Source organism: Esox lucius, chromosome 8 (genome assembly GCF_011004845.1).
Source record: "Esox lucius isolate fEsoLuc1 chromosome 8, fEsoLuc1.pri, whole genome shotgun sequence".
Classification (NCBI taxonomy): domain Eukaryota; kingdom Metazoa; phylum Chordata; class Actinopteri; order Esociformes; family Esocidae; genus Esox; species Esox lucius.
Genome location: NC_047576.1, coordinates 30588772 through 30616066, shown reverse-complemented (window position 1 = coordinate 30616066; position 27295 = coordinate 30588772). Strand labels below are relative to the sequence as shown.

Sequence of the window (27295 nt, the reverse complement as noted above, 5' to 3'; positions counted from 1 at the left end):
TGCAACGTGAGTGTGACAGACAACTCCACCGTGCGGCACTACGATTTATAGCACACTACACCTGAGAAGTTAACTATACCTGCGGAAAGCAGACACTTCGACATAACCAGCTCATAACCATGGGGGCAACACCGTCCAGTCTCTTGGATGAAAACACATCCAACTACATACGAGGTAAATGAACGCTTTTCTAAAACGATTGGCGCGCTCTTAATTAGCACTTTGCTCCAGACACCGTAGCAACTCCGGTAGGAATGGGGAAGTTCTTTCCCCCCATTTTCCCATACTGACTAGCAAATTTAACAATTTACGAGGAAAAATAACGCTTATCCTTAACGATTATGGGCGCCTGTGCTTTTCTTTCCACTCCGGGCGCGGTGGCAATTCCGTTAAGAACGGAAAGATTATACCCCTCGATCGTTTTTCTGCTGACACATCTTATAAAGAAATGTATTTACCTTTTTTATTGTAAGATTCACATCGAGATACTGTTGAACTGGTATACTATTGTAGTGTTATGCTGTAGATCTTATAGCACGATTCCCATTGACATGATATATGCTGGTTCAGTAAAAGCTAGATATTGCCCCACTTGCATGGAACATCATCCTTTCCAAGTTGTCATCGCAGCACGCTTCCACTGATTAAGTAATTTGGGGACAATAATATTGCAATAGCCTAGACTAGATGGAATTAATTTGCTGACATTTCTGGCAGTTCATTTAACTCTCCAGAGAATACAATTTAGTAAATATAAATGTTCTGTTAACTCAGCCAGATTATTATTCGTCCTACACGTGACCCATATGTCCCTACCTCAGACATTTAAAGCATGCTTGGTATTTCCTTATTCTATGTATTATCAGGTATGTCGATCATACTCCTGTGGAGGAATAGCTGGCTCGTCTAGTGATGGATGAGCTCGTGAATCAGAAGTTAAGTCAAAATTAATATTAGTTATTACCAGCGTGTTAAATAAAGACAGTTGTTGAGCCACCCCTGAGACCAGGTTGGGCATAGGAGCTGCTTAAATTGCGACGGTTAGGGATTATAATAAAATAAAATAAAAACAAGTTGAAAACTAAAAATAACTTAGGAAAATGGTTGGAAAATTAAACAAATGGATGGAAGATGAACATTTCAGTGATTCAGCATGCACCGTTAAACAGAACAACTTGCAGTAGTGAGGACATTGATTTAATTTTCTTTCTCGTACTGGTCCCCTTTGGGAATCTAATCCTCGTCTGCGTCATTGTTACTGACATACTCCCTGTGCTATAGGGAATAAAAGGAAATTGATTATTCTGTGTTAAATGTTTGACTAACACCTGAGGGTACCCTAATATGTAAAACGATCCAGTAACATTCAGATTTTGAATAACTAATGGAATTTTAGTGTCACCCAAGACAATATTCAATTATTTGTCACCCAAGACAACATTCAGTTATTTATCAGGTTAGGTCACCCCCTTATTCTAGCGATGCAGGCAGCTGAAAAGTGAGAGGGAGTCAGAAAGTTCCTGGACTTGTTTTACATTCCTCTTTTTAGGTTGGTGACTATTGAGAAACAAATAGGTGGGGACAGTTGACAAAGGATTATTTCTGTCTGCGTGTGTGTGTGTGTGTGTTTGTTGGCAGGGCGCTATTGGATATTGCATTCTTATGTTCAGCTTTGACCATGTCATTCCCTGCATTAACAGGGAATGACATATATCTCCTGTGTGATCTGTATAATCTGAAATTAATAATACATTTGAGATTTGCATAAAGACTTAATGAAATACTATTTTAAAGAACCTTGGGTTCATTATGTCTTACTTTAATAGTTCAGGGGTTGCCCCTATGGTGGAGAGATTACAGGCCCTTTTTACTGCTTTCTATACACCATGTCTCTCCATTCATTTCTATGTGGATGGCAATCAACAACTTCCCTCGCTTAAGAAGCCGATGTGACCAAACGCATATCTGTGTGCCTGGCAAACATCTCAGTTTAAAAGTAATCCCTCCCACTTAAGTTCAACTTAGACTAGAAGGAGCTGCTCTTTCTCTGGAGGAAATCCACTTTCCATGGCTGACAACTCCACAGTGTTCACTCCCAGGGTCTAAAGAACATTGGCGGATCCCTGGAAAACTCCCTATTATTCTCTGGAAACATAAACGCGGTGACTCTCTTGAAACTAAGACAGCAGAATCCCTGCCCATTTTCAGAATAAAATTATAATGAGCTGTCCGAGCATGTTCTGTTCTGTACTGTTCAACCAATTCAGTAAATGTGGCATATTAACGTCCAAAAAGTGGAACTCATGTTAAGCTGTTTCACTTTCCTCTAAAGGTGGAACTTTTGCTTACAAGGGATACCACTGAGGGTGCAGTGTTTATTTGAGCTAGCGTTTCCAGGAACCTGAATTGCATGTGGGGTGATGTCCTGTTGTAGCTTATGAATAGACTTTATAATTATAAATGACTCACTACTTGAAAACCTGCCAATATACCATAATACTTGAAGCATCTCTCATAACTAAATGACAGACCCTTATTGTGAGTCTGAAGGTATCAAGTAACACCAATGAGCAGGTGACGTCAATGACTGAAATGCAACCAATACGAAGCGGTTAAATTCCTGGTCGTTTCACATTGGTTACACTCAGAGTGCACATTAGCTTGACACAACAACCATTTTATTTGGCTTTAGTGGGACTAACCCTATCATTCTTCGGAGTGACTTTACTGAGTATTTATCTTTTAATTATAGCCAATCAGTATATAGTGAGCTGTGGCTACAAATGTAGCTGGATTTCAGATATTTTATTATGTACATGGTCGTTACATCAAATTTGTATGTAAATTATAGCCAATCTTTAGTCAGCCAATTCATATCTAAGAAAAAGAAACTTTGGGCAACACTAAATTAAATGTTCATTTTGTAATCTAACTACAGCTATTGTGGTAACATTATTATTATATTACAATTAACTATTTTAATGAAGCAGTTACCACTTTGTTCTACCCCAAGTCAATGTTATATTAAGTTGCTATTACAAAACCAATTCCAAAAAAGTTGGGACACTGTACAAATTGTGAGTAAAAAAGGAATGGAATAATTTACAAATCTCATAAACTTTTATTTTATTCACAATAGAAGATAGAGAACATATCGAATGTTGAATGTGAGACATTTTGTAATGTCATGCCAAATATTGGCTCAACAAAAAAGTTGGGACAGGTAGCAATAAGAGGCCTAAAAGTTTTAATGTACAGATAAGGAACAGCTGGAGGACCAATTTGCAACTTATTAGGTCAATTGGCAACATGATTGGGTATAAAAAGAGCCTCTCAGAGTGGCAGTGTCTCTCAGAAGTCATGAGGGGCAGAGGATCACCAATTCCCCCAATGCTGCGGCGAAAAATAGTGGAGCAGTATCAGAAAAGAGTTTCTCAGAGAAAAATTGCAAAGAGTTTGAAGTTATCATCATCTACAGTGCATAATATCATCCAAAGATTCAGAGAATCTGGAACAATCTCTGTGCATAAGGGTCAAGGTCGGAAATCCATACTGGATGCCCGTGATCTTCGGGCCCTCAGACGGCACTTCATCACATACAGGAATGATACTGTAATGGAAATCACAACATGGGCTCAGGAATACTTCCAGAAAACATTGTCGTGAACACAATCCACTGTGCCATTCGCTTTGTCCGGCTAAAACTCTATAGGTCAAAAAAGAAGCCGTATCTAAACAGGATCCAGAAGTGCAGGCGTTTTCTCTGGGCCATGGATCATTTAAAATGGACTGTGGCAAAGTGGAAAAGTGTTCTGTGGTCAGACGAATCAAAATTTGAAGTTCATTTTGGAAAACTGGGACGCCATGTCATCCGGACTAAGGAGGACAAGGACAACCCAAGTTGTTATCAGCGCTCAGTTCAGAAGCCTGCATCTCTGATGGTATGGGGTTGCATGAGTGCGTGTGGCATGGGCAGCCTACCCATCTGGAAAGGCACCATCAATGCTGACAGTTATATCCCAGTTCTAGAACAACATATGCTCCCATCCAGACGTTGTCTCTTTCAGGGAAGACCTTGCATTTTCCAACATGACAATGCCAGACCACATACTGCATCAATTACAATGTCATGGCTGCATAGAAGAAGGATCCGGGTACTGAAATTGCCAGCCTGCAGTCCAGATCTTTCACCCATAGAAAACATTTGGCGCATCATAAAGAGGAAGATGCGACAAAGTAGACCTAAGACAGTTGAGCAACTAGAAGCCTTTATTAGACAAGAATGGGACAACATTCCTATTCATCAACTTGAGCAACTTGTCTCCTCAGTCCCTAGATGTTTGCAGTCTGTTATAACAAGAAGAGGGGATGCCACACAGTGGTAAACATGGCCTTGTCCCAACTTTTTTGAGATGTGTTAATCCCATGAATTTTAAAATCAACTTATTTTTCCCTTAAAGTGATACATTTTCTCAGTTTAAACATTTGATATGTCATCTATATTCTATTGTGAATAAAATACAAGTTTATAAGATTTGTAAATTATTCCATTCCTTTTTTACTCACAATTTGTACAGTGTCCCAACTTTTTTGGAATCGGGTTTGTACAATGTACACTCAACTGCTGTTATACTGTATGTTTAGCTGCTGTAAGTGTTGTATGCTCAGCTGTTAAACAAAAAAAGTTACAATGCAGTGATTGGTGTTTGGGGGAACAGAACCTAATGTAGCAGGCATTCAAGCAAATGCCTAAAACTTTTTGTCTACATATTGGTCTTAATGAGAAGAAAAAAATCTCTCTTCTGCATTGACAAACTCACACAGTATTTTTTTGGGTTTAAAATAATTCTAATTTTAAATTGAAACAGTGACTTTGATCGCTTCCATGTGTGCAGTTTTCTGCAGACAACCTGTGCTAGCTAACATTGTCAATGTCATGACCTACGACACAGGTGTCAAACCGGTTCCACGGAGGGCCGAGTGTCTGCAGGTTTTCGCTCTCACCTTGTACCTGATTGATTAATGAGTTCACTAATTGGTTAATTTCTACCCCCACCTGGTTGTTCAGGTCTGACCTGGGAACCAATTTAAAGGAAAACCCAAAGACCTGCAGACACTCGGCCCTCCGTGGAACCGGTTTGACACCCCTGACCTACGAGATCTGGGATTTCACTTGGAGGATTCTTTTTGTATAAATTTGTTAACATACAAAAGCAGATGCGTTACAGGATGTCTCCATTGCCTATGAAAACTAGAGCAACCAGTCATCATGCTGAGTACCATGGCCAGATAGCTTTGAAGTGTTGTGGGAAATTTGTGGGTAGAGAGCCCTAATTGAGCCATTTCTGATTGTCTGACATCATTCTTACTGGCTCATGAAGGCCAGGTCTGAAAAACAAGATAAAACAGATATATACAGTCATGAAAATTACATTAGCAAATTTGGAGACATGGAGATTCGGATCCAAGCACAGAAGCACTGCTTATTAAACCAAGCTACAGAACACAGGGCAGGTGTCGAAGTCTAGAGGCAGGGAGCAGGAATAAAAAACACAGGTAGACAGTCTGCTGAGAGAAACAGTACAAAAGGGGCAATACCTCGCAAACAAACAGGGGTACTGAACTGAAATATATAGGATGGTGCCTGCACAGGTATTCAAAATTCAGGTGATTGTTTGCTGCATTCAGCTGATCTAGGGAGTGTGCTGTGTTTTGGTGATCTAGGAAGTGTGCTGTGTTTGGGTGATCTAGGGAGTGTGCTGTGTTTGGGTGTTCTAGGGAGTGTGATGTGTTCTAGGGAGTGTCCTAGTACCCCTGGTTGGGAACCACTGATCTAGGGAGTATGATGTGTTTGGGGGATCTAGGGAGTGTGATGTGTTCTAGGGAGTGTCCTAGTACCCCTGGTTGGGAACCACTGATCTAGGGAGTATGATGTGTTTGGGGGATCTAGGGAGTGTGATGTGTTCTAGGGAGTGTCCTAGTACCCCTGGTTGGGAACCACTGATCTAGGGAGTATGATGTGTTTGGGTGATCTAGGGAGTGTGATGTGTTTGGGTGATCTAGGGAGTGTGCTGTGTTTGGGTGATCTAGGAAGTGTGCTGTGTTTGGGTGATCTAGGGAGTGTGCTGTGTTTGGGTGATCTAGGGAGTGTGCTGTGTTTGGGTGTTCTAGGGAGTGTGATGTGTTCTAGGGAGTGTCCTAGTACCCCTGGTTGGGAACCACTGATCTAGAGAGTATGATGTGTTTGGGTGATCTAGGGAGTGTGCTGTGTTTGGGTGTTCTAGGGAGTGTGATGTGTTTGGGTGTTCTAGGGAGTGTGATGTGTTCTAGGGAGTGTCCTAGTACCCCTGGTTGGGAACCACTGATCTAGGGAGTATGATGTGTTTGGGTGATCTAGGGAGTGTGATGTTTTTGGGTGATCTAGGGAGTGTGCTGTGTTTGGGTGATCTAGGGAGTGTGCTGTGTTTGGGTGATCTAGGGAGTGTGCTGTGTTTGGGTGTTCTAGGGAGTGTGATGTGTTCTAGGGAGTGTCCTAGTACACCTGGTTGGGAACCACTGATCTAGGGAGTATGATGTGTTTGGGTGATCTAGGGAGTGTGATGTGTTTGGGTGATCCATCCCTCCAGTAGAGTTCCAGAGACGTGTAGAATCTATGCCAAAGCGCATTGAAGCTGTTCTGCCTTGTGGTGGGGATATAGATGGGCATATAGGTGATTGAGTGGTCAGCTCTATATACAGTACACAAAACAAATTAACACCCATACAAAGGGTGATTGTTAGAAGTACAGATGCTGAACCAAAGATCAGAAGTACAGATGCTAAACCAAAGATCAGAACGAAAACATGATGGCTAGAAACTCCTCACAACAACACAATTATGAAATGAAGATACAGCATCTGTAGCAGTTTTTACACCTTTTTTGACTATTTAATTGCGTCATGGTGTGATTGATATTGTAGCGCAGGAGTCTTTGGCAGCTGTTGTCGTTCTGGATAAGAGCATCTGCTAAATGACTAAACTGTATAAGTGAAAGGGACTCTCTTTTCATTTTAATTGAACATAGCCAAACAAATCTGATTGTAGTGGTACATACTACTTCTAATAATCCTAAGGCCAAACAGGTAAGGAACACCAGCTGGTAAAACCTAATCAGAATCATGTCAATTATGAGTTATGGTTATGGTTCATATGGTTCATATTGTTGTGTGATGGAAACCCGGTGCAGATCATAAATATCCGGATCTCCCAGTTACTTATGTATGACGACTGCAAGGAGGGCCACACTGCTATAACAATGCCATGTTTATTGGAAGTGAAGAAGGAGGGTGAGGAGAGTTAAGGTGCATAGACAGATGTCCTAAATAAGACTTATCAACTATCACTATCAAGATTTATCACACAGAACAACCAGTTGTAGTCATAGATGAATAGTTGGACACTCTTCCACTTTCAGAGTTATTGGGTTAGAATGAGAAGGAATGAGATATAAAGATAAATCTAGCTAGGGGTGAAACCATTATCAGAAGCTCTGGGACAGGTGTGGCTAAGACCAGGAGTACACAAGCCCTAGTACACAAGCCCTATTTTACTCGTCTGCACAGGCCGCATATATGTTTGTGGAAATTGGACATTATCACAGTATCCAGTGGCACTGAGAGAATATCTTCGTTTATTGTACAGATCACCTACAGGCAAACGCTACTACTGCTTAAGCCTGGTGGAAACATCCTGTGGCACAATCCATGCATCACTGACGTCATCAAACAGAAACAATTGCTTTTACTAACTGATGTGGAGAAGTAGGTCACGACCCTAACCAGCAGTGCACCTCACATCTCAATTGAGCAAAACAGCCCAGAATTATTGTGTGATCCTCCTTTACATATGATGCATGATGCATATGGGCTTGTGGATGGATGAAATAATGGTAAAGCCTTTTGAGATTTGCCTTCTCCAGCGCCACCATTCACCCACGGGGGTGAAGTCCCTGTGAGTGAACAATACGATGTCTGGCTTGGCCAGCCTGATTGCTGTATGCAAAACCACCAGGGCCAGATTGTGTTTATTATTATCTTCCCTTTCAAAGCACAAAAGACATGCAAAAGCTGTGTTTACTGCCAGCAGACAATGACACACACACTACTTTGGAGCTTCCTAAAGAATTGTAGTGAAACAATGACTGGATGAGACATTACAGACTAATTTGTTAGTTTGAAACATTCACTTTCCTTTTATTGTGTCATGAATATCAAGTATGCCTTAGTGTCTTTACTCTAGATCATTTATATATAGATTAGGTTGTATTAGGTTGAGTGCTAGCTCTGCCCGAGAGCTGTGCTATGGTAGGATTGTTCTGTGGAGAACACTAAACCCTGCTTCACTGGAGAGACCTGTTGGTCCAGCCTGTCCCAACACCAACACTAAACACACTTAGAGAATGGTGGCCTACACACCCACACACACCCTCAAACAGGTTGAGCCAAGTAAAAACACTGATTTGTTGAATGAAACCATAGAGAGTAAGGCTCCCAAGCTATCTGGTGACTGAAGGGGGTTTGAAAGTAAACCCAATTTTATTGTAATGTTACACTGAAAGGGTTTTCCATAAAATCAGACTTGACGTACTCTGAAACCACAAATGTTTTTTCTATCTGAATTTTTGTTTTTGCAAAAGTGTTGAGAAAAAATATTTGTTTGTATTTTGGGATAAGGGATGTTGGGATTTCCAGCAGCATTTTGTACTTTATTGAGACAATTTAGAAACAAGAGACAGAGAAACAGTTACGTGTATGATAGGTAACTGACGTGGGTCTTAATACTACCATAAAACACAACGTATATTATAATACTTTTTAACAACAGTTATACAGATACCCAGCCTAAAACCCTAAGAGCAAACAACAGCTAAAAACATTGCCTGTGTCAGGTAGGAAGCGTCTTTAGTTATTTATTGAGTTCTCTTCTGAATGAATACATTTTTACCGACTAGTTAATCTATTGGTAATCTATTTTTTAAAATTGCCATTTGAATGTAATATGCCATACTACTGTAAATGACAGAACACTAGACTATTTTTGCAGTAGGCAATATACTTGTGTTACTGATCATCACATGTTCATAATTTCTATTTATATGTTTGATTCAAAGTGTGATGATGAAAACTTCATTCATGAACAAAATGTAGTGTAAATGTATTGATTTTAAATTCTGTGATGTGATGTCATCTTATTTACATCACAGTAAATTATGTCCTGATTGGGTTAAATCATAATAGTCATCACAACAGTATATTGTAAATAATGGTGCTAATTTACAGAAATACATTTTCATTTTACCCTAAGAGCAAACAACAGCTAAAAACATTGCCTGTGTCAGGTAGGAAGCGTCTTTAGTTATTTATTGAGTTCTCTTCTGAATGAATACATTTTTACCGACTAGTTAATCTATTGGTAATCTATTTTTTAAAATTGCCATTTGAATGTAATATGCTATACTACTGTAAATGACAGAACACTAGACTATTTTTGCAGTAGGCAATATACTTGTGTTACTGATCATCACATGTTCATAATTTCTATTTATATGTTTGATTCAAAGTGTGATGATGAAAAATTCATTCATGAACAAAATGTAGTGTAAATGTATTGATTTTAAATTCTGTGATGTGATGTCATCTTATTTACATCACAGTAAATTATGTCCTGATTGGGTTAAATCATAATAGTCATCATAACAGTATATTGTAAATAATGGTGCTAATTTACAGAAATACATTTTCATTTTACTGTTCAAAAGCTTTAGTAGAGAAACCAGTTTACTTAAAAGGTTGATCATTTATCAAATGGTTAAGTGTTTATCTTAAAAGAGCAATTGGATTAAATAATTGTTGAAATAATGTATTTCAACCGGAGAAAAGTTAAAGCAATGTGTGTATTGCAATGTGGAAGGCAAATACTAACTCCAAGTCTCTTCAAGGCATTTGTGATTAATTTCACCCTGGAAATGTCTTTGAAGGGAATAACACAGGAATGTCATTGAGCTACAGCAGTAAATCCACTCTGTCTTAAGTAGCTGATACAGGGCCAAGATGAGTGAATAATGTGAGACTGTTTACAGGTAGAGCAGTCATAACAGTCATAAATAATAACAGTTACATATGTCAATGGTATGCAATTTTACAAACATTTTGCATAATGCACGTGGTTTAGAATAATTATAATATGTTTGTATTGGTTACTTTCACAGATAAAAGAAGGAAAAAAGATATTCCATGTAATTAATTTGGCAACCCCACTTAATGTGGTCCTTAAGCACTTTTGACTGTGATTTTGTAGTCCCCAGAATGGAAGAGTTTTGGAATAGTTGCGGTAGGTAGAGGATACGTTTGGCCTCCTTTCGCCCTTTATTACTGTTTCCATAGTGATGCACCAGGCTGTGTGGTCACTCACTCCTGTCTCCTGCATCACACCCCCCCCAACACAAACACACACACACACACAGAAACACCAATTATATCTAGATTTAAAAAACACAGTTTCGATCAGCTTTCATTCCACTTTGGCATCTGTCATTTTATGAGTTTACAATGCTGATGTAAGTTGCTCTGTAAAGTTGCTCAAGGATTGTGTCATATTCATTACCGTGGGGTCTATCCGGTTATAACCGGGGGCCATGAGCTCTGGTGTTCAGTGGTTATATGACCTGGTCTGTGCGTTTTCCTTTTTTCCACAGAATCAGATTCTAAGGCATCGAATCCTGGGAATGATTAGTCCATTGAATGGAAACTAAAGTGAAACGAGAGACTGTTTGTGTGTAGTCTTCTGATCTGACAGTCTGCAGAGGGAGGTAGAGCAGCATGTAGAATGTAAAGCAGTGTGTGTGTGTTTGTGTGTGTGAAAGGAATCTGGTTGATGCTGAGTGGGTAGTCTGGTGTCCTTGGACCGGAGCTCCGCATGACTGGCTGCACAGTCTGATTGGACATGTACATACGTCCAATTACTTACTCACGCAACCCTTGGAGAGAGAGGAGAAACGGAGAGAGACAGTAATGAACATTAACAACTGTCGAATGCAGCCTCTACGCTCTGCGTGCTGTGATGTGATCGCCGACCTACACAGACTATATGTCACCTGGGTTATGTCTGTCCGTTTAAACGTCTTGAGGAACTTTTCTTGGAAGTGTGGATGTAGTGAAAAATGACACTGTACAAGCTCACAGTGGAAAAACACTGATGGGCTCAACTGTTGTTTTGGTAAACTCGGCATGTTGTGGCTAGACTACACGAGAGACACAAGCATATAAAGGCTGCAATGTTGAAAGGAAGGGTACCTTATGAAACAGACTCCAATGTTTCACTTAATGACAGCGCTATTCATCACACAATCCCTGTGAATGATCCTTGTGTTGCTCTCCGCTCCCTCCACTGTCTCCACCAATCATTCTAATAGTTAGTCACTCTATACTGTATTTGTATTTCACATGCCGCCGCGTGATGCTAATAGGAACTGTCTGTTGGTGTGGTGTTGTTTTTAGATTGTGCCGAAGCGACACTGAAAGAGTTCAGCCACCACTACAGGAGACAGCACCCTGTGGCTTTTTTTTCCCACATCCGGGATGAGCTGGAGCAACAGAAAGAGAAAAAAAGACAGCTCCTCAAACAAAAGGTAAGGAGGGTTTTGTGTGTGTGTGTGTCTGTGAATGTGTGCATTTTCAATTCAGCGGTCAATATATCATTAAAATATCCAATGTTATCATCTATGATATAAAAAAGGGGGAGAGTTCCGGTTTCATGTATTCGTTTAACAGGCACACTATGATAGACTGAGAAAACACTATTACAGAAACACTACAGACAGAACTGTCAGGTCTGGACAGCCATCCAGTGGTCCTGGTAGTCTGGATTGAATAGGAGCAGAAGAGAACATCAGCAAAATTGAGAAGAGACAGTAGGATATGTGAAATACTTAACATAATAAATAAATAACATGACGAGATTGGTAACTACATAATATACTTACCTAATCTGTATATTTCTCAGAAGAATGTATTTTCTTCTGGATTGCTTGTGTCACCCTTCTTACAGTCTTAACCTTTTCTTCCCCTACAATCTTTCTCCTCTTCTTCACTTGCTTGTGTCACCCTTCTTACAGTCTTAACCTTTTCTTCCCCTACAATCTTTCTCCTCTTCTTCACTTTTCTTCCTTCTCTTTCTTTCCTTCCATTCCCTTCACCTTTCCACCTGACTCTTCAACACTCTCCACGCTTCATCTTTTGACTCTCTTCATTTTTCTTTCTCACTCTCTTCTCCTTACTCCAATCTATATTAATAAATAGTACACTATTAGATAAAATACTTTGGTTAACAGATTCCCATTGCATTTTGTATTTTATCTCAGAAACATTGTTTGGAATAATATATTGGCAGGCTCTGTAATCATATCTTTAACTATCTATCTCCCTCACTCTTCCTATCCAGTGTTCCTCCTCTCCTTCCTCTCCACTCTCTAACAGAAAACATTATGCTAAAGTTATCCATGAAAATATATCTTTACACTATTTATTATAATGCCAAACTATTTCAAATTGCAATTTACAAACAAATGTTATCATAATCAATTGTGCATTTATTTAATATAATAATTTTTTCAAAATAGCCCATCCACTGCATGTTTCCATGTGAAAGTTCTTTAACCTAGCTACCATGTTAACTTAGCCAGTTAACTTAGTCTATATAGCAAACATTAGCTAGCATAACTTATTAAAAATCTTATAGCACAGATCATTTATCGATTTAAAGAATTGTGACATTATCATCACTAGCTAGTATCTCAAACGATTGAAACCTGGCTTGAAAAGACATTTCTGGTGATGTAGTGGATTCACTTGACATTGCTTTCGAGTTTTCCTGTTTTCCACAACAGTCAAACCGCATTTAAAAATTGGGACATTTCCGGGGACACAATAGGGACGTCTGGTCACTCTAGGGTTCAATGTTCCTCTACTTTGATTGCCATTTCTGTTCGCCTGGATCCATCGAGGGCACGAAATAAAAACAAAATCTCTGTATTGATCCAGGCCCCCCCGAAGTCAGGGAAGGTTCTCTATGAGGAACATGTGCTCCTGTTTGATGACACCAGGAAATGGAAGCCACGGTACATGGTGGCGCGTGCTAACTACAGCCTGGAGTGCCACGACAGCATTGAGGTGAGTGAGAAGCCTATTATAACAGCCCAAATGAGGACCTAGTCAATGTGCCTTTATCTGAATGGTTGATCAAGAGAAGGAACCAGGCAAGCGTAGTTCAGCCATGATCTGAAGGGATGAATGTTGTTGCCCTTACTAGATTCAAACCTGGGTCTCCCATGTGAGAGGCTGAGTCTTTAACCACTACACCATGAAGATATACGGATGCCGTATGTCGGTATAGTGTCTCGACATTAGATAGTCTTGTCACGCATTAACATCACAGCAAGTTTCAATATTTACCTATACACCATTAAGCATTGTGTTAAACTGACTAACGTTTCTTATTAAGTTTACTTCCACCAAATAGCATCTATGAACTGTATGGCTTTTGCCACTGGCTGTTTTAACAGCTTATATGCCAGGAATAGGCTACTAGTAGACCTATCTACTAACTTACTACTTGGAGTAGTCATAAGAATTGAGCAATTACTAGCAAGACTGAAGATTAACTTTACCCTGCCATAGCTATTTTATTTCATGGCACAACAAAAGTCAGTCATTCAGTCACTCATTCAGTAAGAGACATTTGCTCTTCTTGGCCGGCTCCGTGGTCTGGCAAAAAGTGGTATGTGTGGAGGGAAAACTGTTTGATGGAAATAAATGACAGAAAAAGCTAATTTACGCTAAGGTGTTGTTCTGCTCTGTTTTAGACCTTTATTAAGGGCTCACCCCCGCGCCACACGCTGCTGCCAACAGGGGGTGCCGTGCTCACCACTGAGGAGAAGTACATGGCCATGGTGGATGAATGCTTTCCTGTTTCTGAAACCAGCGGTGAGTCCAGACCTGGCGGCACAGGGGGCACTGGGGGGCAGTGCCCGCTCTACAGAACTTCTCTGCCCCCCCAAATAAAAAACATGGTTGAATGGAAATTTGGATGATTGACTTTTAACAAGGATGTATGTATAATAATAAAAAAAAATTAAGTTGTAATTAATTCAAACATATATTTTGTGAATATATAAATGTAAACTATATTTGACTGACAGGGTTTCAGACTTATGAAATACTAAAACACGCTGCATTTGCGCAGATTTTAATTGGAGTAGTACAAGACAAGTTGCAAGTCGTGAAATTATTTTGTGCGGCAGACCAGACATCATGTAATATGACGTTGATCAGTCCTTTTCTCTTTACTGGAAGGCAAGAAAGGTAGCTAAAACTTTCTAGTTGACACTTCAGAGAAGACTGTGATCTGTTATATGTTACAAAATGTTATGTAATATAATGTATTTAATATGTATTTTGTTGTTGGTTAAGCTACATCGCTAACCAACTAGCTGACAATATTAACATTTTCACAGAAATTTCAGAAATGGAAATTAATGATACGCTACTTAACCTTTTAATGTCGCTAATAATCGCAAAACATTGATGACTTCATCAAATAATTACTCGGTACTAGAAGATTTATTTCATAACTACTGACAGTGCTGTTGGCTATGCCGTTAATATTTGGCTGTTTTCAAAAAGAATCAGTAGCCTAAACGTCACAAATAGTTATTGGTGCAAACACAGTATGGCATGGCAGGCATATAGCCTGTAAAATACTGTTCTGGTTTTATAGAGACAGTTACATTTTCAATGTTTGCCAATAGGGTACTTCACTAATTACTGTTGGGAATGTAGCTATCTTGCCTTGAACTGCAAAAGCGATCAGAGATGCTGTATTAAATTATTTGAACATTATGCTACAAAGAATGTGTAACAACTGTAGTTAGTAAAAGCATTTAAATTTGATTGACAGCTATGTATTTTCCTATTATATGGCTGTAGTAAGCCATGCATGCTAAAATTATTAGTGTTCCGTCCGTCATGCTGCAGTTACTAATCAATATCGGTAAGTAGGATAGACGTGCCCGCCCATTAGAAATCAAATGCCTGTTCAATACGTTTGTCCTAGCGCTGGGACTGAGAATGTCAGGTATTGGACACACCCTTTTAATGGACATCCATATGTAGCATGATTGAGCTGGCAAAGGCAATGTCTAGTATTTACACTGTATTATGACATTCTGTAGCTAGACGCACCAACCATGGATTCCCTATTAGTACTCTGAGTGTGTGTACGTGTGCAGGCAATGTTACACACACTTTTTGTTGCTAAGATGGAAAAGTGAGTTACAGTTGGAAATCCCAATACAAATACACAAACAAAACAGTATTTCTTGTTCAAACCTGCCTGAATGGGAGTAGGAAAATAGGGACTCCAGTCTGTGTGCATACATTTGAATTGCATTGCACAGACAGAGATAAAGGCTGGGCTTTTTTCTTACACATTATCATACCATTTCCTCACTGATTGATGAACACTAGCCTAAAAACAGATAGTTGGTTCTCATATGTTTTATCTTTTGGAATAGCCAGTGTGTTTCTCCTGCAAAATCAGGTGGTGCGCAGACATGTACGTTTGTATGTGTGTGTGTCTGTTTGCATTTTATGTATGTGTGTCACATACTGTCAATGGTATATGTTTTATATGAATTTGTAATATATGATACATTTTTGTAGCATTTGTTATATATGATGTTTTAGTAATGTTCGTAATATATGATACGTTTCAGTAGCGTTCGTAATATATGATACATCTTAGTAGCATTCTTAATATATGATACATCTTAGTAGTGTTCGTTATGTATCATACGTTTTGGTAGCACATTGTAATGTAACCTAACGTAACATATCATGTGAAATCAGGTGTCAAGACTAACGTATTACATATTACGTATTCCCCTGAGACCGCATTGCAAATAATAACAGGCATGTGAATGACCAACATAATGTTATGTGCGTTTCCAATGCAGATGTGAATGAGGAGTTTGCCCCTCCTGTAACCGGAATGCCTGGCAAGTTCCCAGTGTACCTCAGACTTCCGTATCGCAGGGATTACTACTTCTGCTTCCGAAGGGAGGAACGACAAGCTGCCTTCCTCTCCATACTCTTCGACTGCATCCGCCACCAGAACCAAGGTAACGAGCCGGTACAAACAGTTACCGTGGTAGCAGATATGCACAGGCATGACTTTGATAATGTTTTTGCTGGCCTAGAGTAGTGTCAGTCAGTACTTAGCCCAGGTTTGAACTGGAGTATTTTTCAGTCAGAACTTAGCCCAGGTATGGCCTGGAGTAGTGTCAGTCAGAACTTAGCCCAGGTTTGGCATGGAGTAATGTCAGTCAGAACTTAGCCCAGGTGTGGCCTGGAGTAGTGTCAGTCAGAACTTAGCCCAGGTGTGGCCTGGAGTAGTGTCAGTCAGTACTTAGCCCAGGTGTGGCCTGGAGTAGTGTCAGTCAGTACTTAGCCCAGGTGTGGCCTGGAGTAGTGTCAGTCAGAACCTAGCCCAGGTGTGGCCTGGAATGTTCCACTGTGTGAGCCACTAACTCAAATCCACATTTACTGCTTTAGAATGGGTTGAATCCATGACACTGCTCTTTGTCTTTCCGCACTGTCTCTATCAATTAAGCAAAAATGCCTCTGAAAATAATATATATGTAAAAAAAGAACTAAGCCCTGGGTTGAGTTCCAATTGCCTGACAACTTAAGTCTTCTTCTGATGTATTTTCTGTTAAATATCAAGGCATAGTTTTGCCAAAGCAAGGAGGATAGCCAGACAAGCATTCCAATTATTTGCCAAGCTCTCTCGCTTCTCTCGTGTGCATGGGGTACATTGGAAACTTCCTCCAGCCTACATTTTCATCCACTCTACAAAGCACGTTTTATTAAGAAAAATCAAGAATTGCAACTGTGTGATTTCCTTCTTACAAGCACACACATTTCTATGCTCTTCCATGTCCCTCTACCATTCTCTCTCTCTCTCTCTCTCTCTCTCTCTATCTATCAGACTTCCTAAAGAAGAAGGCAGTTGATGTGCAGGCATTCCTTAAAGCGATCCAACTCTACAGACAGGAAAAGGGCTTCTATGACTCCTGGAACATGCTGATTGGCAGTTACGTCAGGGTAGGTTACTGTCTGCTTCTTACACTCACATCAGATATTGATTCCCTTAACACTGTCCGTCTCACCATTTTTTCTTTCCTCATAATGGAAAAATGCCTTTACCCGTTTAGGAGTTAGGGTGTGGGTTAAGATTAGGATTGAAGTTAGGAGTGTTAAGGTTGGGGTTATTCTGTAATTTTCGTAGGATTTGTAATGGGATTATTTATTTAGGACCCCACCTACATAGTAAAAGGTAGTGTGAAGACCAAAAGTCCTCACAAGGATAGAAAAATCAGGAGGAGTGGTTGTTGTGAATACATTTCACCGGTCCCCATGGAGAATAAGGATTGATTTGCCTTAGGGGTTATGTTTAGGGTGAAAGTTACAAAGTTGGGTTTATGGTAAAAATTTGGGGTTGAGATTCATTAACAAGTCACTGTTACCTGCACTGTCAGAAATACCCTAAGCACTCAATGAATCATTATCTGGTGTTAAAGAATTCAAAAAACAAGTAATGAGTCCAAGACAGAAAACACGACAGAAAACATGACAGACAATATCTCTTGCCTCAAATTCGTAAGACCCAAATGTCTGTGTAGGTTATCTTAAAATGTAAAGTCTGATCTAACAGTCCTTCATCATAATACTCATAATACCAATAAACAATTTCTTCAGATCAAAATTGTTTGATATATCCCTATCCCTACATAAAGTAGCCTTTTGGAACTCTTTGATGTAAGATTGTATGGGATTAGGGTTAGGAGGATAGATTTTTAAATGATATTTTTGAGGTTACCACAAGTAAAACACAAAACGTGTGTGTGTATTTACAGGTCCTGGCCAACCTGGTTATGGAGGACCTCTTGCCTTCTCTGAAGAAAGAAGTACTGCCTTGTCTCAAAGTCAAGAAGGCAGAGAGGAAGAGGTTCTGGTTTGCTGTGAGTTAAAACCCCCTCTCCGCAATCCAACCAATAATTGTTTGTGCGGCTCTGCAGCTGTCATATACGCGTAGCTACGTGCTTTTTGACGTCTCTCTGTGCTGTCCGCGGGTCCTACGCAGACGCATTTCACACTGAAGCATAAATCAGCCTTTACATTGAAGTATGATAATGATGACAATAATAATGCATGTGTGTTTCCTAACTCCTGACCCCTCTCTCTGCACTGTAGATTGTAGAAGAGGCCTATATCCTGGTGCAGGAGCATCTGCTGGTGGGTCTGTCTGCTCTGAAGGAAGAGTGCATGATGGCAACAAAAGAGCAGGAGGTGTTGATGCGCTCCGATATGGACCAAATCCTAAACTCCAGAACTTACCTGGAGGGAAAGCTTCAAGGTACTGCCAACTAATCTTAACTATTCTACTTATAGAGCGGTAGGTGTTAGGGGTTGATATCTGCCCCTATTCTACTTATAGAGCAGTAGGTGTTAGGGGTTGATATCTGCCCCTATTCTACTTATAGAGTAGTAGGTGTTAGGGGTTGATATCTGCCCCTATTCTACTTATAGAGCGGTGGGTGTTAGGGGTTGACATCTGCCCCTATTCTACTTATAGAGCAGTAGGTGTTAGGGGTTGATATCTGCCCCTATTCTACTTATAGAGCAGTAGGTGTTAGGGGTTGATATCTGCCCCTATTCTACTTATAGAATAGTAGGTGTTAGGGTTTGATATCTGCCCCTATTCTACTTATAGAGCGGTAGGTGTTAGGGGTTGACATCTGCCCCTATTCTACTTATAGAGCGGTAGGTGTTAGGGGTTGATATCTGCCCCTATTCTACTTATAGAGCAGTAGGTGTTAGGGGTTGATATCTGCCCCTATTCTACTTATAGAATAGTAGGTGTTAGGGTTTGATATCTGCCCCTATTCTACTTATAGAGCGGTAGGTGTTAGGGGTTGACATCTGCCCCTATTCTACTTATAGAGCGGTAGGTGTTAGGGGTTGATATCTGCCCCTATTCTACTTATAGAGCGGTGGGTGTTAGGGGTTTACATCTGCCCCTATTCTACTTATAGAGCAGTAGGTGTTAGGGGTTGATATCTGCCCCTATTCTACTTATAGAGCAGTAGGTGTTAGGGGTTGACATCTGCCCCTATTCTACTTATAGAGCAGTAGGTGTTAGGGGTTGATATCTGCCCCTATTCTACTTATAGAGCGGTAGGTTTTAGGGGTTGACATCTGCCCCTATTCTACTTATAGAGCGGTAGGTGTTAAGGGTTGACATCTGCCCCTATTCTACTTATAGAGGGGTAGGTGTTAGGGGTTGACATCTGCCCCTATTCTACTTATAGAGGGGTAGGTGTTAGGGGTTGACATCTGCCCCTATTCTACTTATAGAGGGGTAGGTGTTAGGGGTTGACATCTGCCCCTATACATCTAGACAATGGTTTCCATGGCTGTGCAGTTCTCACTCACTACCAAACAAAGCATTCCATTGTGATTAATCTGCGTGTGTTTGTGTGTGTACCTTTTTCTATTCTTATACCTAAAGCCCTCATAAGTAAGCCATGAAAACTCCTTACCAAACAAAATATGAAGAGCCATACGATCTGACCAGGTTGTGATGTGCTGAAGGTGATTTTCTAGATCAGTGGTTTTCAAACCTTTTTTTCAGACTGACACTTTTTCTAAATGACAAACCATCACGACCCAAATTACACAAATCAAAATATACAGTATTCCTATTATTATTTTTATGAGTAGTGGTATTAACAGATCTCATTTCTTCTATTACTGATAATTATACATAGCAGTACAGTTTGTTTTCCTCTATGTATACAGATGTGATTAGCTTTTTCTCCAGTCAGGTATATAAGATGAGAGACCAATGCGCATGTCAGTGGCAGAGTTCAGTATATCTCTTTGCTTTGACTTTATCATTGTCAAATTTGGGAGAAGATGCTGACTATACAGCATACAGAGACGCATGCATGGTCCTTTCAGTTCCATGAAAGGAGCTCCGCTGTAGGCCCCCCATGTTGTAACTGTTGTGGACGGGATGTCTCTTACTTTCACCGCCTGGAGCCAGCCTTTCAGGAAGTCCATGGTCCAGTTTCACAAGGCTGATCCCAGACTAGGTTTCCTGACAGGCTTTGAGGGCATGTACAGTTCTGTATCTTCTGGTATTTATCTATTAATTTCTGTCCTGCAGCTAGTGTATTAGAGCCAGCAGAGAAGTTCTGTGCGGAGTGCGTGCAGCCCTACCTGGCCTCGGTACTAGAGGAGCTGATGGGCCCAATCAGCTCAGGGTTCCAGGAGGCACGAGTCCTGACTGACATGCAGATGGAGCAACTGTGTCAGGACTTCCAGGAGGGGATTATTACTGATGACCTCAAGCAGGTGCAGTGTTCTTCTCCTTCACTTCTGCATAAACAACCCTGTCCCAGCTATCCTTTCTTCAATGCCCTGACCCCCACACACTCTGTTGATCTGCCCTTTGTTTTTAAGCCATTAGTTGCCACTGTTTTGCTCTTTCTCACTCGTTCCCTATTTCTCAAACTCTGCCTCCTGTTGTTTTCTTTTTCTTCTTCCTCACTTAACCTCATCCCCTTCCCCCTCTCCTGCCCGTCGTCTCACCACTCGCTCACTCATTTCTGTCATCCGCTTTCCCCTCTCTTTCCTCTAATGCCCCTCTCTGGCACTCCCTCTCCAGGCCCTGGCTGATATGAGGAGGCCCAACATGTTGGAGTGTTACCAGAGGATCAACTCCCTCCACGACCAACTGCACAACCTGCAAGAGCGCTTTGGCTTCTCCAACATCGACAGCCTGGTCCACAGCGCCCAAATTGACCTACAGCAGGTAAACACGACATGGACACCACGCGACTCCCTACGAACTTCCGTCTGTGAGTCAGACAGAAAGCGATGACCTCAGTTGATTACGCTGAATAATAATATTAGCTACGCGCAGCGTGTCGGCCTTGTCGTTGATCGATGAGCTTTTCCCAGTTAACTGGTGTTTCTCACGTTCAGCTGGTGGAGAACGCGGCTTACACATTTGAGCTGCTGTTCTACAAAGCCATAGAGGAGCACCCGGATGATGTTGGCTCTGCCACTGAGAAGTCCAGGCACATGGTGCTCAAGGTCTGCTGCCTATTTATTACTACACACCTGTTACCTAACAGAGGAATTTATTGAGATGAGTACTGATGGCAATAAATGTTGATACATGCTGACAAAACTCATGTTTGCAGCAATATGACTATGACAGCAGCACAGTGAGAAAGAAGATCTTTCAGGAGGCCTTGGTGGTTATCGCTCTGCCTCACATCAAGAAGAACATGGCCCCCACCTGCAAAACAGTGAGACAATACACCTATGTTACCCTTGACACGCTACTATAACAAGTATATATAACCTGGCCCCCACCATGTTTCCCTACTATAACCCTACTATAACACTATAACAAGTATATATAAACTGGCCCCCACCATGTTTCCCTACTATAACCCTACTATAACACTATAACAAGTATATATAACCTGGCCCCCACCATGTTTCCCTACTATAACACTACTATAACAAGTATATATAACCTGGCCCCCACCATGTTTCCCTACTATAACCCTACTATAACAAGTATGTATAACCTGGCCCCCACCATGTTTCCCCATTATAACACTACTATAACAAGTACATATAACCTGGCCCCCACCATGTTTCCCTACTATAACACTACTATAACAAGTATATATAACCTGGCCCCCACCATGTTTCCCTACTATAACCCTACTATAACACTATAACAAGTATATATAACCTGGCCCCCACCATGTTTCCCCATTATAACACTACTATAACAAGTATATATAACCTGGCCCCCACCATGTTTCCCTACTATAACCCTACTATAACAAATATGTATAACCTGGCCCCCACCATGTTTCCCTACTATAACACTACTATAACAAGTATATATAACCTGGCCCCCACCATGTTTCCCTACTATAACCCTACTATAACAAGTATATATAACCTGGCCCCCACCATGTTTCCCTACTATAACACTACTATAACAAGTATATATAACCTGGCCCTCACCATGTTTCCCTACTATAACACTACTATAACAAGTATATATAACCTGGCCCCCACCATGTTTCCCCATTATAAGACTACTATAACAAGTATATATAACCTGGCCCCCACCATGTTTCCCTACTATAACACTACTATAACAAGTATGTATAACCTGGCCCCCACCATGTTTCCCTACTATAACACTACTATAACAAGTATATATAACCTGGCCCCCACCATGTTTCCCTACTATAACACTACTATAACAAGTATGTATAACCTGGCCCCCACCATGTTTCCCCATTATAACACTACTATAACAAGTACATATAACCTGGCCCCCACCATGTTTCCCTATTATAACACTACTATAACACTATAACAAGTATATATAACCTGGCCCCCACCATGTTTCCCTATTATAAAAGTATTATAACACTATAACAAGTACATATAACCTGGCCCCCACCATGTTTCCCTATTATAACACTGCTATAACACTATAACAAGTATATATAACCTGGCTTCCACCTGTAAAACAGTGAGTATCATGCAGTACAACTATTTTGAAGCATCTGCATTCGTTATGTTATGATAAGTTATTACTCCGCATTGTTTTGTATTATAGCCTTAATACATTATTGAAAAAAATATTTTTTTGGCATCAATTTAGACACATTACTCCATAATGACAAAGCAAAAAAGAAATTAGAAATTTTAGAAACAGACATTTTATATATACATAAGTATTAAAACCCTTTGCAATAATATTCCAAATTGAGCACAGATAAATTGAGCACCAGACACCTATCTATATAAGGCATCACACAGGCGTTGATAAATTGACATTTTTGTTCTGGAGCTTTTGACCCATTAAGAGGGGCTGCACTGTATGATTTGGTCAATAACAATCCGGTTCAGATTTTAAGCAAATTGAAGTGGGTCTTTATAGGAGCATACCTCTTATATTAATCCTCAAAATCCTCAATTAAAAGGCTACAAGCCATCAGCAGGAAACATTATAATCCTCTAATAGCAGGCCTTTTTCTATCCTGAAATCTCATGATTGTTTCAGAAATGCCTGCTCATGGAAGTGGATTTCTGTTTCTTTAGGAGCTGCAGGGTCTTGAACAGTTCATCTATGCAGACTATTCCAACTTTGTCCATGTGGAGAATATCTATGAGGACATTCTGCTGCAGTGTCTGGTCAAGGAAGTCAGCAAAGGTATTGCTTCTACTAAATATAAATGCATTTGTACTCAGATCTAAAGTAATATACTATATATTTTGGGCATTACTACAATGTTCATTTCTCTTCTGAACTGAACCACACATATACTTTTAATGTGTTTGCTGAAAGACATTTCAAGCTTTCAAACTTAAAAGAAGTGTTAAAAGATGTTTTTGGCTTAGTTATAGTGAAACATTAGTTCACTGTAACTAAAGCCTACCTTCTGGTCTTAACTTTGACAAGTTGTTTATAAGATAAAACACTATATACAGCTCTGGAAAAAATTAAGAGACCACTGCACCTTTTTCTTTCCTTTCAAAAAAGTTGAAAAGGAAGGTTTTGAGTGAGGAAGAGAAGTGAACACGTAATCATCACAGTCTAACACCAAGTCAATTCAACTTTAAGGATAACAATATGGTCCAGTTAGGAAGCATAAGCGACTGTGAATCAATGTCACCTGTTTTGGTGCAAATGAAAGTGACAACAGGTGCACAGACATGCCCTTCTACAGCCCTGTCCAGGAGAGCTGGACAGGGCTGTAGAAGGGCATCAACCCAGCAGCAGGAGCGGTATCTGCTCCTTTGTGCGAGGAGGAACAGGAGGAGCACTGCCAGAGTCCTACAAACTGACCAACAAAGGGCTATTGGTGTGCATGTTTCTGACCAAACTGTCAGAAACAGACTCCATGAGGGTGGCATGAGGGCCTGACATCCTCTAGTGGGACCTGTGCTCCAGCCCAGCACTGTGCAGCTCGATTGGCATTTGCCAAAGAACACCAGAATTGGCAGGTCCACCATTGGCACCCCATTCTCTTCACAGTTGAGAGTAGGTTCACACTGAGCACATGTGAAAAGAGTCTGGAGATCATCATCCTGCATGACCAGTTTGGTGGTGGGTCAGTAATGGTCTGGGGAGGCACATCCTTAGAGGGTCATACAGACCTCCACATGCTAGCTGACGGTACCCTGACTGCTGGATGAAATCCTCAGACCGTCAGACCTTACACTGGTGCAGTGGGCCCTGGGTTCCACCTGGTGCAGGACAATGCCCGGCCTCGTGTGTAGGTAGTTCCCGGGTCGGTGCATCCGACGCCCCCAAGTACCACCACAGACTGTCCAGGAGCTCACTGATGCCCTGATCCAGGTCTGAGAGGAGATCCCCCAGGACACCATCGGAGTGCATACAGGCGCGTGGGGGCCATACACACTACTGAGTCACATTATGAGTTGGAACAGTCTGTGATTTCAAGTGTTTACTTAGATTTTCGGTGTGAGTTTGAATCCAGCCTTCAGTAGGTTGGTGATTTGGGTTTCCATTGACCATTTGTACGTTATTTAACAATTACACAATGTATGGTAAACCTATTGATCTTTAATATACAGCTCTGGAAAAAATGAAGAGACCACTGCACCTTTTTGTTTCCTTTCCAAAAAAGTTGAAAAGGAACGTTTTGAGTGATGATCAGAAGCGTTCAATTTGCAGTGGTCTCTTAATTCTAACCCTTCTGTTCCCTTAATTTCTTTGAGCTGTGTGTGTGTGTGTGTGTGTGTCTGTGTGTGTGTGTGTGTGTGTATATATATATATATATATATATATATATAGTAACCATTATTTTTTAAAGATGAATGCTATGGGGACATTTCCTTTTTTTTGACATTTCCTTTTTAAACATCTCTGTTTGGTCTACAGTTGTGAAAGAGGCAGCCAGCCTGAAGAAACACAACCTGTTGACAGACAGCAGAGACCTCCTGAGTCGATCCAGCCAGTCTATCCTCAAATCAGCCTCCTCCTCGCCCAGCAGCCCGGCCAGGGGGCTAGGCTACCCCAGGCAGATGGAGGCCAAGTCAGGGGCAGAAGAGCTTGAGTCCCTGGAGGCCAGTACTGGCCCTGATGCCTCTCCAGTAGAGAAGCTAGTAGAGGTGGAGAACAGGGTCGGTAAACCGGTGGCCTGTGAGACAAAAACTAAGATCTTAGACACTCCAATTACCGCTGAAGAAGGGACGACAGCAAAACAGCCCGTCGCAACTGAGACAGTGGAAGTACAGACACAGCCCTCAGCAGAGACAGAGGAAACGCCCGCCCAAGCGGATGGCGTGAAGCCGGAGGAGACGGTGGTGGCAGACCTACGAACCACAGTAGCACAAAACAACGCCCTTTCCCCAAGTGCGGACACTGTACCTGATCCATCCAATGTCCCTGTTCATGTTGTCAGCCCTGTAGCTGCCATCGACGCAGTAGCTATGGAAGATTTAGTAGCTGAGGGCATTGCTTCTCTCGCTATTACTACAGGCTGGCCAGATACTGACGGTGAGAGCGGGCCTCTTAACAGTGACCCAGCAGCGCCCCCTGGTGGTGTAACTGTGACTCCAGAAGAATCCAGCCGTGCCGCCACATCAGAGACCAAGTACGACGATGAAGAGTGGGATACAGAGAATGAATCGGGGGTCAAGGTTTGCCTGAGCTGCAGAGAGATGGAGGGTTCTAAGAGTGAATCGCCAGTCGGCATCGCAGCTAAGCCACCTGCAGAAGTATCAGAGGGTGACCCCTTTCCCCCAAACATGATTTCTAAAGCAACAGGTCGAGGTGACAGAGAAGCTAGCTCTGAAGTCACTGTAGCCAATATCAAGGTAATACCTCCGCGACCTCAGCCAGACACCCAGGCCACTTTTCCTTCTGATTCCACCAAAGAGAACCTGCAGGCTGGGGAGCCCACAGAACCTGTCCCCCGTACCCTGGACTGTGTGAAGGAGATACGGAACCTGGTGATGGAGGTTTCTGAAGTGAAGGAGATGGTCTAGGGTTACCCAGGTACTAATAATATTTAAGAGACAGGCAGCCAGTGAAGTTGCCTAAACACCAGACCGTTACCATAGTTAGTCATCAGTCTGAAACATGTTGACCAAGTATATGTAAATGTATACAAGCCAGAATACTGAATACAATTTTATTCAAACATACTTCACCGGTTGGCCGTCCTATGTGGCTTTTGGCTGGTAGGAGGAGATTAAATGTCCACAACAAAAGTAAACTCCTGTGATGATGAATGAGATGAACAATATGTAAACAATTTGCCAAAATCTACAGCATCACTAAGCCATTGTTTAAAAAAATCTAAATCTGAGAAAATAACTGGACAATTATATACAGACTAGTGTGTGTGAATATTTACACATGAGGGTAAAATTAACAGACAACAGATAAAGTATGTTAAAATTAAGTATATTCAACATTCTGACTTTTCTACTAATATTCTACTATTCATAAGAAATGTTTGTACATGCTAGAGATGAGAATATCTTGCGCTTTTGGGTTCTGAACGGACCAAGTCAAAAGTGACTGATACTACACAGAGAATCAAGAGAAGGCCCCTGTCTTTAAATGTCTACAATTGTGAAAGATATTGTCATTTGATAGACTTTTTCTCTTATCGCCTGAGATTACCTTCCTAAATAAAATAAAAACCTGAACCATCAGACAAGTATAAAACTGGTTAAAATGTAAGGACTCTGCTCACAGCAAACTTGCATTTATTGACCTGCTTGTCTTCTGATCATGCAAAATATTGATGTGGCCCCAAACCCGGCACAGCCAGAAGAGGACTGGCCACCCCTTCAGATTCTGGTTCCTCTCTAGGTTTCTTTCTAATTTTGGACCCTACTAGGGAGTTTTTCCTAGCCACTCTGCATTAACTGTTGTTGCTTGCTCTTTGGGGTTTCAGGCATCAGTAATATTACTTTGTGAGAACTGATGTAAAAAGGTATTTTATAAAATACATTTGATTGATTGAATTAATGTGATGTTGCACCAGCACATATACCAGAAGCAGCGACTTAGACCTTAGGCAGTAAAACAGGTTTGAATGTATACAGT

The 27295-nt window shown here is 41.0% G+C and overlaps 2 protein-coding genes across 3 annotated transcripts in view; one reads left to right on the top strand and one right to left on the bottom strand.

Moving 5' to 3' along the window:
- On the top strand, positions 1–27023 carry niban1a (niban apoptosis regulator 1a). Its single transcript, XM_010872493.3, has 14 exons — positions 1–174; positions 11536–11666; positions 13078–13206; positions 13899–14019; positions 16050–16214; positions 17084–17199; positions 18012–18116; positions 18349–18511; positions 20327–20514; positions 20828–20974; positions 21148–21258; positions 21369–21476; positions 23308–23419; positions 25115–27023. Exons 1-14 carry the CDS (start codon positions 120–122, stop codon positions 26221–26223), a joined length of 2760 nt encoding a protein of 919 aa, XP_010870795.3. The 5' UTR covers positions 1–119; the 3' UTR covers positions 26224–27023.
- kifap3a (kinesin-associated protein 3a) overlaps positions 21388–27295 on the bottom strand; it is a 54139-nt gene continuing 48231 nt past the window's right edge. Inside the window, exon 20 of one of the 2 annotated variants that reach the window (XM_020049336.2) lies at positions 21388–21466. Coding sequence is in view for 1 of the 2 variants with exons in the window: in XM_020049337.2 (XP_019904896.2) it covers positions 21445–21466 (22 nt within the window). In the remaining variant the exon portion in view is untranslated. The remainder of the gene's footprint in view (positions 21467–27295) is intronic. The other variant, XM_020049337.2, reaches the window with a different exon arrangement.

What these genes read in the sequence shown, in the direction of transcription:
- niban1a (XM_010872493.3), top strand. Translation starts at nt 120, where the DNA reads ATGGGGGCAACACCGTCCAGTCTCTTGGATGAAAACACATCCAACTAC. An exon ending in CCTGGAGGGAAAGCTTCAAG is followed by an intron (nt 18,512 to 20,326) that starts GTACTGCCAACT and finishes TCTGTCCTGCAG; the next exon opens with CTAGTGTATTAGAGCCAGCA. An exon ending in CCCAAATTGACCTACAGCAG is followed by an intron (nt 20,975 to 21,147) that starts GTAAACACGACA and finishes TCTCACGTTCAG; the next exon opens with CTGGTGGAGAACGCGGCTTA.